Raw genomic sequence first — 13,735 nt, 5'->3', positions numbered from 1 at the left:
CACAAATGCAAGGACCGTAAGCCTTTCAGTCAACATGAAATTTCCTGTTGTGCTAGGAAAAACTATAAATGCAGTTCATTTTAACAGAATACAGTTCAATAAGTCAAGCAAAAAGCAAAACTGGTCTTACCTCTCCAAAGTTTGACTGGACCAAATTTGAAAACTTCTCTCAAGGCATTATTGAGATATATTCATAAGAAAGGGACAGACATGAGGTCACAGTGACATTGACCTTTGACCTTTGAACACCAAAATCTAATCAGTACACGTTTGAGTTCAAGTGGACGTGTGCAAAGTTTGATATATTCCATCCAGTATTTTTATGTTATACACTTTTAATTGTACTTTTAATTCTCAGGAAAGAATGCAGAATAAGTAAGCCACCCATCTGGTGCGTTTACAGACAGCCTGGGCAAATCCTTCTGATTCCACCTTTAATGGGCTTCACCTCTGACAAATTCAGCCTTTATTCTATTACTTCTTTGGTTGTTTTAACTGTGTACCATTCTAATGGTATATTACATATTTCTCCTATAAGTCACTAAAATATGTGAAATAAATGAACAGAATGGTTAAAAAAATATATAAACATAAACATTTCTGTCCTTGCTTTGTCTTTTACCTTGTTTCCTCGTGTGCTGTTTTTTTTTTTTTTTTGTTATTGCTTTAAATATCTTTTTCTGATTTTTAGTATAATTCTTGCCCTCGACTTTTGATTATTTGTTCCCTGTCTTATTTTGTAGAAATTACGTATACTGAAAACAAACAAACATACAAATAAATAAATAAATGAAGTAATAGAATTAATTCCAAATGTAATTTTAGATGATTTACATGAAAACAGGGAGTTCTTTTAAACCTTTAAACCTCTTTTTTTGTTTGTTTTTTGTTAAACAGCTTTACCACAAGGAAGTGGGCGTGCAGAAAGTTACACCTTTCTGCATACCAGTCTGACATATGAGGTTGCTTTTGCGGGGGTCTTCACAACCCTGCATTGCTTGTGCTAAAACACTTCAGGACATGGTACTGTGGTTTCCATCCAGCTTAACTGAAACACCTATTTCAGATAGATGATTGCTCTAGACTGATGTGTTTCTCTTGTGTGGAAAGACAGATGGAAAAAAGTATACTACTGTCTAGCAGCAATGCTTAGGCCTGTGTGTCTTCATCTGGGAGGACAGTGGTTTGTTTAAATGACATCAGTGAATTTATTAGTCATCCATGTGGGCAGTTGAAGTGAACACTGCATGCAAGACAACCATAAAAATCAGCAAGTCCGTGGAGATTATTCTTGATTTTGAAACAGCAGAAGACAGGGTATCTCTACTTAAGGTCCACTTAAACTTGTTCTGGATCACACTGTCTTCGTAACTTTTAGGACTTCTTGTTCATGTTGGCTGAAAAGTTAATTCTTGATCATGGGAACAAAAGAATCTTACAGCCAGGCTTGGGGAGTAACAGATTACATGTAACAGGATTAATTGATTAGGATGGAAAAAGTTACATTTAGTAAAAACAAATGGAAACTATTAACAGGATTACGATTCTAAAGTACATTTAAAAAAAAAAAGAATGATATACTACCATGTGCAGTGACACATTACAACACATCATGGGTCTCAATCCCACTCTGGTTTCAGTGAAACCAGCTAATCTGACAGTTGATATTATCACTTGAAAAAAATGTTTTCAGTAGGTGGAATATCTCATTATTACCTTGTCTTGACATCAACTGCCAACATTAGCTATACAGTCCAACAGAACTAACTGCTAAAGTTACCAACAGACCAATCGCTAATGTTAACTTCATGGACCAACAGATAGCTACACAGAACAACCCCTAATTACCTCCCAACCTACTTACACAGACCAACCGCTAACTTTAGCTTCACAAACCAACTGCTAACGTTAGAGGAAAATCCCAAAGTAATAGAAAGTTGCATTACTTTAATATAGTGATACTTGCATTAGGTTACTGATTACATTTTTAAAAGGTAATTAATAATAGTTTTGCAATACATTTTTTAAAGTAACCCTCCAAACCCTGCTTACAACTTTCAGCTTGTGATACAGTCAGAAGTGAGTAAGCAGACCTTGAGTGGAAATTGCTTTGTTGACTTCTGTTCCCAAGAATTAAATTTCAAGTTCAACTTTTAAGCCAGCATGGATGAAAGGTCTGAAAAATGCACAGAATAAAGGATAGTTTATACGTGTACAGCTTCATTACTATTGAACAAACTTGTTCTTCTGCTGATGAAGATTATATGATACAGTCAAAAGCTCCAGAACAAGCAAAAAAATTGCACTTTGAATGGATATTTTTTTTGTCCACACTATAACACAAATGTTAAAAAAAGCCATATGTATGTATATATACATATATATATATATATGTATATATATATATATATATATATATATATATATATATATATATATACATTTTTTTTTTTTTTTTTTTTTTTTTTTAAAGAAACCGAAAGAGTGACATCCTGCTTTCACTTTTCCCAAATGATGCAAAATTAATAATAAAAAAATAATAATATTTTAAAATATATAGTTTATTTAATTTCAAAAAAATATTTAATTTGCTGAAGTTAAGACATGCTACTTTTGTATCTTTAAGACATTTAACAGAGTGTAAACTCACGTGTTAGACTTGTTTTCATTTTAAAGGGTTCAAAGTTATATCATCCAGCCAGAGAGGAAGTGGTGGTGTAAACACGCCTGCTTGTTCTTCATCTGTCTGCACTCAAACCAGCAACATCGTCTTTTTAATCTCTTGTCTTTTGTCACGAGAGACATGTCAAAGATCATTTTCTCAATAGTGACAGAGCTGGGATGGACACAATGGATGTTTCTGCACCTCATGGTCTCAGGTACAATTTATGAACTTTTAATTTGTAGATGAAAGATGTTTGTGTATATTTGTGACAAGAATCCTACACTTGTCATTAAAATTGTAGGGAAATTTACTTCATTTGCAAATCAGCACTGTGTGTTTTAGTAGAATTGTTCTTCATTCAGATGTTGTCAGACGGTCTTTCTGTGGTTTCTTTGTTGTGATTTTGTCACAGGCGTGTGCGTATACGCTCATGGTGCCTTGTTTCACATATGTAACAACTAGGGCTGCAACTAACAATTATTTTCATCATTGATTAAACGGTTGATTAATTGATTAGTTATTTGGTCCGAAAATGGTGAAACATGTCAATCGTTGCTTCTCAAAGCCTGTCCACAATCCAAAAATATTCCGCTTAATGTCACAAAGAGGTAAAGAAACGATAAAATAATCACATTTAAGAAGCTGGAATCAGATATTTTTCATTTTCTTTCTTAAAAACATACTCAAACTAATAAAATGGATTATCTAAATAGTTGGCAGTTCATTTAATAATTGATTGACAATTGATTCATTGTTTAGGCGTTAGTAGTAACAACAACAAAAAGCTTAAGGTTGAATGAAGAATTGCCTGACTAAGAACTGTCTGATCTTTTAGTTCCTTAACTTAAAAGTCAGAGAACCCTCAAATTTAACTTTATGTTGGTGCACAGAGACACATCTTTACAAACTGTTTTTTTGAATCAGGCTGCTGTTCAAACCCTCTGTAAATTCTGTCTCTTACTTGCCAAATTGCTGTTTTCTCCTCTAGAGAGCACCCGTGGATGTAGGGAACTCAAGTTCTTGTGTTCTGATTGTTATTCTGTTTAAACTGCTCAGACTTGATCAAAGCAATCTGGATTTGGCAGAAATCTATGGGCACTAGCACTGAAATAAACCTTGGTCTCAATGATTTTTACTTTTTAAGATGCTTCACCATTTCTGAACTTTTTTTTGTAGCATCTTTGAACTCCATTGCCTTAGGTCAGTGGTTCTGAACCTTTTTCTTTAAGGGACCCTTAAGGAAAACTAACCCTGAGCCTAACCCTGACCAAGTGACATATTTGTATTTTCTGAAAGTGATGGCTCTGTGAATGTCACTTGTTTTCACGTCTTCACCGTGCCCCTATCCTGCCAGATTAGTTTAGATCTTAGATAATAATCTTATCTTTAACATAAAAATTTCATTTAGCTTTCTCCACCAAAATGAACGAAATGCTGAGATATAGACATAGGCCTCTTCTGGGTAGCCTGAATGCATGCTAGATGTGTATTTTTGTATTTTGTTTGGGCCAACAGAGTAATAGCTGTACACTAGGGTGGTGAGTTACAAGCCTGCTCACAATGCATCCCAGTACATATAGGCACTGCTGTGCAACTCAGAAAGTACGAAAATTCAATTTTCTTGGAGCAATGAGAAATTTACTGCTTCAATTGACTACATTTACCATAAACACTGACCGGACATCCACGTGAAAAGTGCCAAATTTTACCTTCAAATCAAGAAAGGCCCCTATGAAGCTTTTGTGACCCCTACTCAAGGATCTTCCTTTATAAAGTTGACCATTTTTGCAAAATGCAGCAGCTCTGGGCTAGCATGATTAAAAGTTAAAATATTTGTCATGTGACAGCTTGACAGGTTGTTGGCGAATGCTTTGCTGCCATAGACCAACCTTTTTACAAATGAAAGCAGAAGTCAACATGAGAAGACACATCCTCCTACTAGAAGCTTAATACAAAAACTCTATTGTATCGAAGCTGCAAGGAAAATCCCCCACTACATGAGTGTAGAAAATATTTGTAGAAGTCTAATTTCACTTCTTATCCATGCTTTAGATGTGTATTAGATACTGAGTCTACACAATGAAACTTTGGTAAAGTTTTGTTACATGCAGTTTCTATCGCAGTCTGCTCCTCAGTTCCCCTCTGGCCTTGTCTCCAGCCCCCCGCTTACTTCTCGCAGATCATGTTCTTCCCTTTTACCCCCCCCTGACCGGCCTTCCCCTGGCCGTCCACCAAATGTCCTCAGACTTTCCCTCCTTTTTCTCAGGAAACACCTGACTGTCCCACTCAGTAGTAGTAGTCAGTAACCTAATCCAAGCATCACAACATTAAAGTAATGTAACTTGATTATTTTCCATTACTTTTGGATTACCTCAATACCAACTATGAAAATGTTGAGCCTAATAGAATGTTTAATGTTTGTTGTTAGGTTTATTGTCCCACTATAAATGTAATTAATGTCTCAAACTTCAAGTAAACTGACATGAACTTATTCCCACACACCATCCTGGTCACCACCTCACCACCTACAGTCCCAAAATAATTTTCTGTAGTAGCAGAAGCTAGCTAACTGGATTTCACTGCAGCTAATGTTAGCAGCTGATCTGTGTAGATCTTGCTGTTTTCTTAGATTAGCCGAACACATGACTCATGACTATATGTCGCTTTTACAGATTCCCCAGCAACACCAGGGATAGAGACTAATGACCCCATGGGTCACCAAGCCCACCAAAATGGGGTCAAATTACAGCTTTGGTGGGCCAAATGTAAATTTATATAAAAATAACGCATAAAGGGCCATTGAACACAATAAAACACATTCTGGCAGCACGCATTGCAATACATTAAACACATAGATGTGTTATATTCTTGCCACTTAAACTCCTGCTTCCATTCACTTCCACCTTCCACCTTTGGTGTTTCTGGTTCTTCTACAGATCATATTAGCATACTTAACTCACCCTAATGGGTCATAGAACATTGATCTGAAAGATTTGAAATGTTTGTGAAACTGTAAGGTTGTGTTGGCAAAGGCACCCGGTATGGAGATAAAATTTGGATGGCCACAGTGGGCCACCTACATGGAACATTTGGTAGCCACAGAATATTTTTTGTGCCCATGTGCCATTGGGCTGTGAACAATGTCCATGAACCCTGAACATCTTTACTGCATATCTAAGCACAGGAAGCAGTTTTTTTTTTTCCAAGGATGGTGAAGTAATGACTAGTAATGACCCTGACTGTGATTGGCCAGTACTCCTTGCTTTGTTGGTTTGGATTGTTTGGGTAGGTTATGGGCAGGCTTAGGCATGAGGATTGTGCTTGGGTTGGGTTTGTGTTGAGGGTTGGGAGAAATATCAGGTACAGAAAACAGGAAATGAGAAAGTTAAATTAAAAAAAAAGTCAAGAAAAATCAAATAACCTGACAGGCTGTCAGTCGCTTCCTGTAGCTGTATTCATAATCATCATAACACAGTTTTAATAGAACAACAGAGGGGGGGAGGATGAGCATTTTACAGGATATTATTATGGTTAACCAACATCCTGTCATTGTTTTATTTCTGCCTTTGTTTCAGGTACTTGCTCTCTGGTCACAGTTGACCAGCCTCTTGTGCTCACCGCTGCTCTGGGTCATGATGTTACGATGCCATGCCAGCTCAATCTTAATAATGAGAAAATGGTGACCAAACCAATTCTGTATTGGGAATATATAACACAGGGCACTGAAAATCTCAAAGTGTGGCCCACCTCTGAAAAATATCAGGGACGTGTTAACCTTCTGGACAGTGATCCGTTCTCTTCAAACAAGTCCATACTCTTCAAGAAAGTCCAGTGGGATGACAGTGGGAAGTACCTGTGCAAACTCTCTGTCACCACAGAGAGGGATCAGCGTTTCAGGACCAGAGGAAATGGAACTTTACTTATGGTTTATGGTAAATATAAGAATTTTGAAGGGGGGTTCTGTAGAGTTTGGCTGAAGTTAAAGACAGAACTGTGATTAAGTTTTGGTTTAGGAAGACTAATAAAATCAGGGGTGGAAAACAGGTTCAGGGGTGATATTATAGAATCAGGATCTCCTTTGAGATAGACAAGGCTTATTAGGCAGAGTAAAGGCTCAGATAAATGTCATGCACATGTTGCTCAGCCCCCTCTCTGCAGACCTGCACAGCTATCTGCAACCTGTGACTTCTTCTAAGCGATGTGTCATGAAGACAGTCATCACAGAACTTCTGAAAAAAAGCTGACATGCAAGAAAAATATGCACTTCTCGACATTGTTGATTAAGTTAGAAATGATAGTGACATAAGAGAGAGTATAAACAAAAGTCTGAGAGCATTTATTGTCAAAATTTACAAAATGTACATGATCTGTATCACAATGGTACCCAGTCAACTACCTGCTTTCCTATTTTTCTCAAGTTACATAATTTTTTGCAAAATTCTAGCTAACTAGATAGCTAACAAATGCTAAAAATGCAAAAGCTAGCTAGTTAGCTAATGTTTTGGTAACATTAGCTAACTTAAGATGTGACTTACATCTTTATACCATCTTCAGTATTTGGCTGTCTTTTCGATATGCATATGTAAGTACAAGAGAAGCTCTGACGGGTACCAGTCCGACTCTACCAACTGTTACTACTGGAGTGTAGAGCAAAAAGGAAGGGTCACTTGACACTGTCACATTTGATATGAATTTTAGGGACCGTTTGTATGTTTCAGAGCACAGTATTGTTTTTTTTTTTAGCCGTGCAGTATGGGTTTAGGGATGGTAATAAATCCATTACTTTGGTCCAGACTGAAATATCTCAGCTAGTGAACATGATAAACTATACCTTCTGGCAAGGGGTTAAATTTAAAGGTAGTGCTTGATTTTTGAGTTGAGCAAAGAATTAGTGTGGTGGTCCAGTCCAGGAGGAGTACTAGTTGTAGGATATAGTTCGCTTTCTGCAGTAACCCGATTTGGGGTTTTCCTTGTCATGAAACCCAGTAAACAGGGGTCAATTTCTGCTGAAGCAATCTGATTTCTCTTGGCCATGTTTTTGCTTAACCAGCTATATTTGTTACTTGTTACTTATAGGTGCATGGAAAATAAGTCAAATTAAAGTCCTAGTAAATCTGAAACTGACACAAATAAGTCCAAATATGTCTGTTTTTAACCACTGACTGTTTGCAAAGTTAAGGCACATTTGCATGAAAATGCTTTCACAAAGCCTGATTCCTAACTACTTCAGTCAAAAAACTCAAGATATTTCACACTATTCTAAATTTTGGTAGGGAAGAAATCTGATTACTGACAACCTACATATAATTAAGTATTTAAAAAGTTATTGCAGGAGATGTTGAACAGTTTCTCTGATTTCATGCCTTAAGATAATTAAGGCAAAAAAAAAAAAAAAAAAAATAGCAGTTGTGACAAATTTAGTGATGTGCCACAGTGTGCAGTGACATGGGGCTCTAAGTTTAGAAAATTATAATTTCATTACAATAGACAAAATGTTTGTGTTTAAGAGTGAGCTTTAACATGCTGTGTGTCTGTCTGTCTCTCTTTTCAGACACAATGATCTTTAACCTCACCAGTCACAATGACTCTCTTCTCTGGTGTGGAGTAAACGTGACCCAGGATCCCGGATTTGTTTTGTCCATTTTTTACGATGGATGCAAACCTGAAAGTGTCGACTCTGCTGCAGGAGATGATGTCGCAGATTTGCCCTATGTCACACTCTCTGACGCCATTTCTCTGAGGGGTGAAGGAAAATACGAGTGTCAGCTGCACCTGAACAAAGACCTGATAACCAAAAGCATCTTTCACTACCATCTGCATGGTAATAATCTCCCTCCTGATCACATCTAATTTTCATGCATGCACGTTACAAACTTTTATCACACAGCTTTGTTAAGTGATCGAGTTTGTTTGGTCGGTTGAATAATCTTGATTTATCCCCTACGTGTTAAACACTCCTCGGTTTTTGATTATTAAAAAAAAAGGACTCATCTTAAAATTACTACAAGCACTAACTTTGGCGGATAACCACATGATTTCCCAATTTGGAACGAATTACTTACAATATAAGCATATTAGTGGAATGAAACTCAGTACTTTTCTTTTCATGCCACTTTCCACTTCTACTTCAGAGGAGAAATTTGTACTTTTTACTCAAAAGGAAACTGGAAAAGGGTGTAAAAGTGTCATTACATCACCACAGAACTGCTCAGTCCCAGACTGTGGTGGCAGTTCTATTGATGCTTATGGAAGATGCACAGAGAGACACACTAAAACCCAACATATCTATGCTGTGTGAACTTTGATGAAGAAAGTCTGGCACCAAGCAGAGCAAAGGAGGCTGGTTAGTTAGGTCAGTTCCCTTGTTTTACTTCATTATAATTATTGGACAGCTTTAGTTTGTTACTTTGCAAATTAAGCTTTTTGTAAACCGGTCGACAAGGTCAAGTACAGCTGAATTCATTATTCATCAATTAATCAACTGACGGAAAATGAATTGCAACTATTGTGAACTGTTTCAGTCATTTGCAAAAAATAATAGCTGTTTTTTTTGTAATGGAGTATTTTTACAGTGTGGTATTAGTGATTTTACCTACAGTAGGTAAAGGATCTGTGTACTTCTAACACTGTTAGGAAGAAATCTGATGAAAAAGTATTACGTACATATACATTATATGTAAAGAGGGCGTTAAACCGGATGTTCAGTTACTCTTTAATACATGACTCTTCAGCTGCACTGCAGCCTATAAAGAAAAAACACAAATGCTGCCATAAATAGCCTGGTTAGAAACGCTCTCTTTGCCCTGTTATTGGTAATGTTGAAACATGTCAAACATGTCCTGCAGGCTTTCACACAATCTTCAGCATCAACTCTGACGTCTTTGCTGTGGTTCTAGCATCTTCTCAGTTATCTATTACCAACAAAACACCCTGTCTGGAAATATCTACCCACATTTGAAGAAAAGCTTATAGGCTTAAAGACTTCTAATTATAGAAACGCATTAAGTGAGAAAATATCAGTGAATGTTATTATAAAGGTTGCAGGCGATTTAAAATGCTTCATTGCTTAAAAATCATGCAATATTTCAACATTAAAGTGAAGATTTGTTTGATCTACACTAGGGCTGTATGATATGTTAAAAAAAATGTGAATATTAAAATCATGACGATGTGACATTTGTTTTGATCTGTACCGAACAAACATGTTTTCTTACATCTGTAGATCAACATTGTAGGTCAGGACATCTCAGCAGCACTATAGTACTTAATTATAAGGCTGTTTTGTCACATATTTTTACCTTGTTTAAAAAAACTGCAGCCTCTGTGATTTGGATATTGGCTACACTGCACTTTCAATAATATTTTGATTAATTGTGCAGCCCTAATCTAATCTTATATTTTCTTCTTAATGCCTGGAGAACGTGAAGAAGTTGAAAGAAATGTCTCAGCTGTGTCTGGTGAGTCTCTCCTAAACATTAGGAAAACCTGATTTTCTGCTGGTTATGATGTTTAAGAAAATATTTCATATTTTATTCATAAAGGATCAACTTACAAGTTACAGAATGACATGTGTAGACCACAAGGTTAGTTTTATTTTAGTTTTGATAATATGGTGCCAGAACTTTCATCGTCTTTTCTTGTATTTTCACTGCAAATTGGGTGAATTTTCCCTTTAATCTAAATTTGCTTTTCCAGAACAAATAATTCCAATAAATCTAACACTGTATCAATGTGTAATTTACACTTCATGTCTGTGGTTTTGTGTTTCTCAGAGCCAGCTGTGGTGGTGTTTCCAGAGCCGTGGTTCCTGTATGGGTCTCTCCTCCTGGTGCCCGTCACCATCCTGCTGGGCCTCCTAGTGTCCATGCTGATGTGCAGAAGCTGTTAACATGTGGCTGGAACAGGGAGGCTCAGCAGCGGAGATTTCATTTATCTTCAAGGCCAAAGTAATTCACAACCAGAGACAATCACATACAAGTTAAGGGGAGAGCAAGCTCTGATTGAAAGTATTATTCATGATGAGAGAAAAAGGACTCACTTGCTGTTTTTAACTTCCTGGGTGTGTCTAAGGTAAAATTGGGTATGGCAGTGATTTCAATGTGCAGCCTGCATCAGATGGTCTGCCACAGTCTTCTTTAACTTGGGAAATATCTTGTAATCATGTGGTGTTTTGCTTTAAAGGCAGGATTTTCCCCCCAAATAATGCATAGACTCAGAGCAGATAAATGTTTTACTGAGGGAAAAAGGGGGTCGCAGCTGCTCTCAATTGCCACTAGAGGTGACAGGATATTAAACTGCTTATACATGCATATGAAATTATATATACATATGTAATTACTCTTATTTATTAATTCTTTTACTGCTTTTTGGTTGGTTATGTACAGTCTCATGTTGATACTCATCATGCAGTGATTTCCTAAGGAGGGTTTGCTTCTATTTGATGATCATCGTAAACCCCTGTTCACTGGTTCCTCGTTCATCAGAAATGTGCACTTCTGGTTCTCTTTTCCCCATTTTTTAACAACAGTTCCTTCATGATCCTTTCTGTTTTCTTGTTTTGAAATAAAGAACACTCCTTCTGTATATATTGTTCTTTATTATGTCTTTGTACATTTTTTTTCATTACTGTATATTTGTCTTCTTATTATTATTCTGTCTTATTAATTTACTTACTTTATTTTGTTACTTAACTTACATTTTCTGTAATGGAGCAAAACTTTTTCACACAATTGTACTTGTATAACCGGTGTGACAGTAAACAGCTTGAAAGTCAGGTATTTTTGGTACTTCACCTCCCTCTAATGGTGACTGAGGGCAGTTGCATGAAAAGACAACCACTGAGTGACCTCTTTTTGACTTAATAAAATATTTATTTGACAGCTAAAAATACAACCGTAAAGTACGAGCTGGACGTAAAGCATAAACCTAAATAACAAATAATCAAATGACTGAGTAAATTTCAAAAGCAAAATCTGCAGCTGAAACGTTCAAACTCAAATGGCTTCAGTTAAAATTTTGTCAAATGATGCATCAAACCTGCTTTTTTTGTACAATAATGGTTTGCATTTATATTTGTGAATAATAAAACAAGTTTATCCTCAATGCCTGAATGATATTCATCCTCACTGGTGTTGTTGCTGTAATAGAAGTTAATCCACATATTTAAAAAGATGAAAAGGGATGTTGTTGGAATTAAGGACAGGAGAGCCACACACACACACACACACACACACACACAGAGGAATGGTGCATTTGTCAGGACAAGGACAGAGCTGCAATCAGCGCAGTAATCCTCACTACTGGCATAATGAAATGGCCAAAATGAGAGATCAGCGCGCACTCACACTCACACACATGCGCGCACACACACACAGTTGACTCTGGTTCCCATCTGAGCCGAGTCAAAGAGCAAGTCAGTGCACCTGTGGTCGTGTGCTGGTGTGAAGGTGTTTATATCTGTGTTCATGTGTGGGTTAATGACTGAGACAGAAAGCAATAGTGGGCAGAAAAGCAGGTTTGAAACGTGGTGGTCTCATATGTCAAACAGGCTGAAAACAGGATACAGCTGAGGCGAGTAAATGAAGAACTTTAAGGTGACTAAAGCCTCTAAAATCACCAGAAACCACAGATATGATGTGAATTTGAAACTAGCTAAACCAGAAGAGATATACTGTGTCTGAAAACTGTCAAATGATTTGTTAAATATAATAAAGAAGCAGTGAGATGAACACTATGACAAGATATTCCTGCCATGCCAGAAAAAGAGACACTACTACTTGCAGAGGCTGTCACTCATGGTGCCTCTGCTCTGAACCTGTTTAATTCACACACATTCACACACAAATCCCTGTTCTCAGCCCAGTGGGAGTCTGTCCTAAGAAACACAACAATGGTGTGCTCGACACAAAATTTTACAAGCAGAAGTGGTGCATAGGCCGTATATAAAACCATGCAGATTACAAAAATATTGATCACTCCATTTCACATTTATGTTGGCATGGCTGTGGTGAGGCAGGATCTCTTATACATCTGTTGTGGCACTGGGCAAATACTCCCAACAGTTTAAGAACAACGTTTCTCAACACACAGTTGCAAGAGATTTTGGGATTTCACCATCTGCAATCTATAAAATCATTAAACGATGGAGAGAATCCAGAGAAATCTCCATCAGCATTGAATGCATGTGACCTTCTATTCCTCAGGCAGCACTGCATTAAAAACCAACGCAATTGTATAAAATATATTACTCTATGGGCCCAGGAACGCTTTGGAAAACCGTTGTCAGTAAACACAGTTTATTGCTGCATCTACAAATGCAAGTTAAGAGAAAGACATATATCAACAACATGGAGAAACGCTGCAGACTTCCCTGGGCTCAAGCTCATCTAAGATGGACTAACGCACATGAGAAAAGGACCATCCAGATTGTTACCGGTGCTAACTTCAAAAGACAGCATCTTTGATGGCATGGGGGTGGGTTAGTGCCCATGGCATCATGGGTAATTGTCACATCTGTGAAGATTCCATTAATGCTGAAAGGTACATATAGGTTTTGGGGGTCTTTGTCAGAGATGTCACTGCTTATTTCAGCAAGACAATACCAAGACACATTCTGCATGTGTTACAACAACGTGGCTTCATAGCAAAAGTGTTCAGAATTCTGTATATTTTGATTTTATTTAGGATTAACTTATTTGCATTTCATTTTTTCCTAAAGACTGTTTTTTTATTTTTATTTCAGCCGATTAAAATGTTTTTTCACGCCCGGTTTTATCTTTTTATTCCAGCCTTAGTTAACTGTAATAACCTTGTTACACAGTGTTTACTGTGATATCAGTGACCTGACTGTTGTCTCAGTTTGCCAACACGTGGGGGTTTCTGGAAGGGATGAAAACATCACATAAAATCACTGTTGCCATAACAACGGCTCTATACTTCTCCCTCCTCCTCCTCCTCCTCCTCTTCTTTCTCCATCCCTCTGCTGCAATGCATCACACCCTCCCCCCCCTCCTCCTCCCGCTCCTGTATGCACCTCCCTCCCCCAGCCTTCACCCATCCCAAAGACTGATT

At 37.2% G+C, this 13,735-nt stretch overlaps 1 protein-coding gene across 2 annotated transcripts; it reads left to right on the top strand.

The window, feature by feature from the left end:
- Positions 1-2,766: 2,766 nt before the first annotated feature.
- On the top strand, positions 2,767-11,758 carry LOC146321722 (uncharacterized). Of its 2 annotated transcripts, XM_084725728.1 has the most exons (5): positions 2,767-2,879; positions 6,241-6,597; positions 8,217-8,486; positions 10,084-10,122; positions 10,438-11,758. In XM_084725728.1, exons 1-5 carry the CDS (start codon positions 2,804-2,806, stop codon positions 10,551-10,553), a joined length of 858 nt encoding a protein of 285 aa, XP_084581854.1. In that variant the 5' UTR covers positions 2,767-2,803; the 3' UTR covers positions 10,554-11,758. The 2 variants fall into 2 exon arrangements, with proteins under 2 accessions (XP_084581854.1, XP_084581855.1); XM_084725729.1 differs by lacking the exon at positions 10,084-10,122.
- The last annotated feature ends 1,977 nt before the right edge of the window (positions 11,759-13,735 follow it).

This window comes from Lutjanus erythropterus, chromosome 9, assembly GCF_056507025.1.
Source record: "Lutjanus erythropterus isolate fLutEry1 chromosome 9, fLutEry1.hap2, whole genome shotgun sequence".
NCBI classification, from domain to species: domain Eukaryota; kingdom Metazoa; phylum Chordata; class Actinopteri; order Lutjaniformes; family Lutjanidae; genus Lutjanus; species Lutjanus erythropterus.
Note: the sequence above shows the minus strand (reverse complement) of the source record. Positions and strands in the feature narration are given on the sequence as shown.

Excerpts from the sequence above, each read along its gene's own strand:
- LOC146321722 (XM_084725728.1), top strand. The coding sequence starts at position 2,804 with ATGTCAAAGATCATTTTCTCAATAGTGACAGAGCTGGGATGGACACAA. Across the intron at positions 2,880-6,240 it reads TCTGCACCTCATGGTCTCAG|GTACTTGCTCTCTGGTCACA; the intron begins GTACAATTTATG and ends CCTTTGTTTCAG. Across the intron at positions 10,123-10,437 it reads AAATGTCTCAGCTGTGTCTG|AGCCAGCTGTGGTGGTGTTT; the intron begins GTGAGTCTCTCC and ends TGTGTTTCTCAG.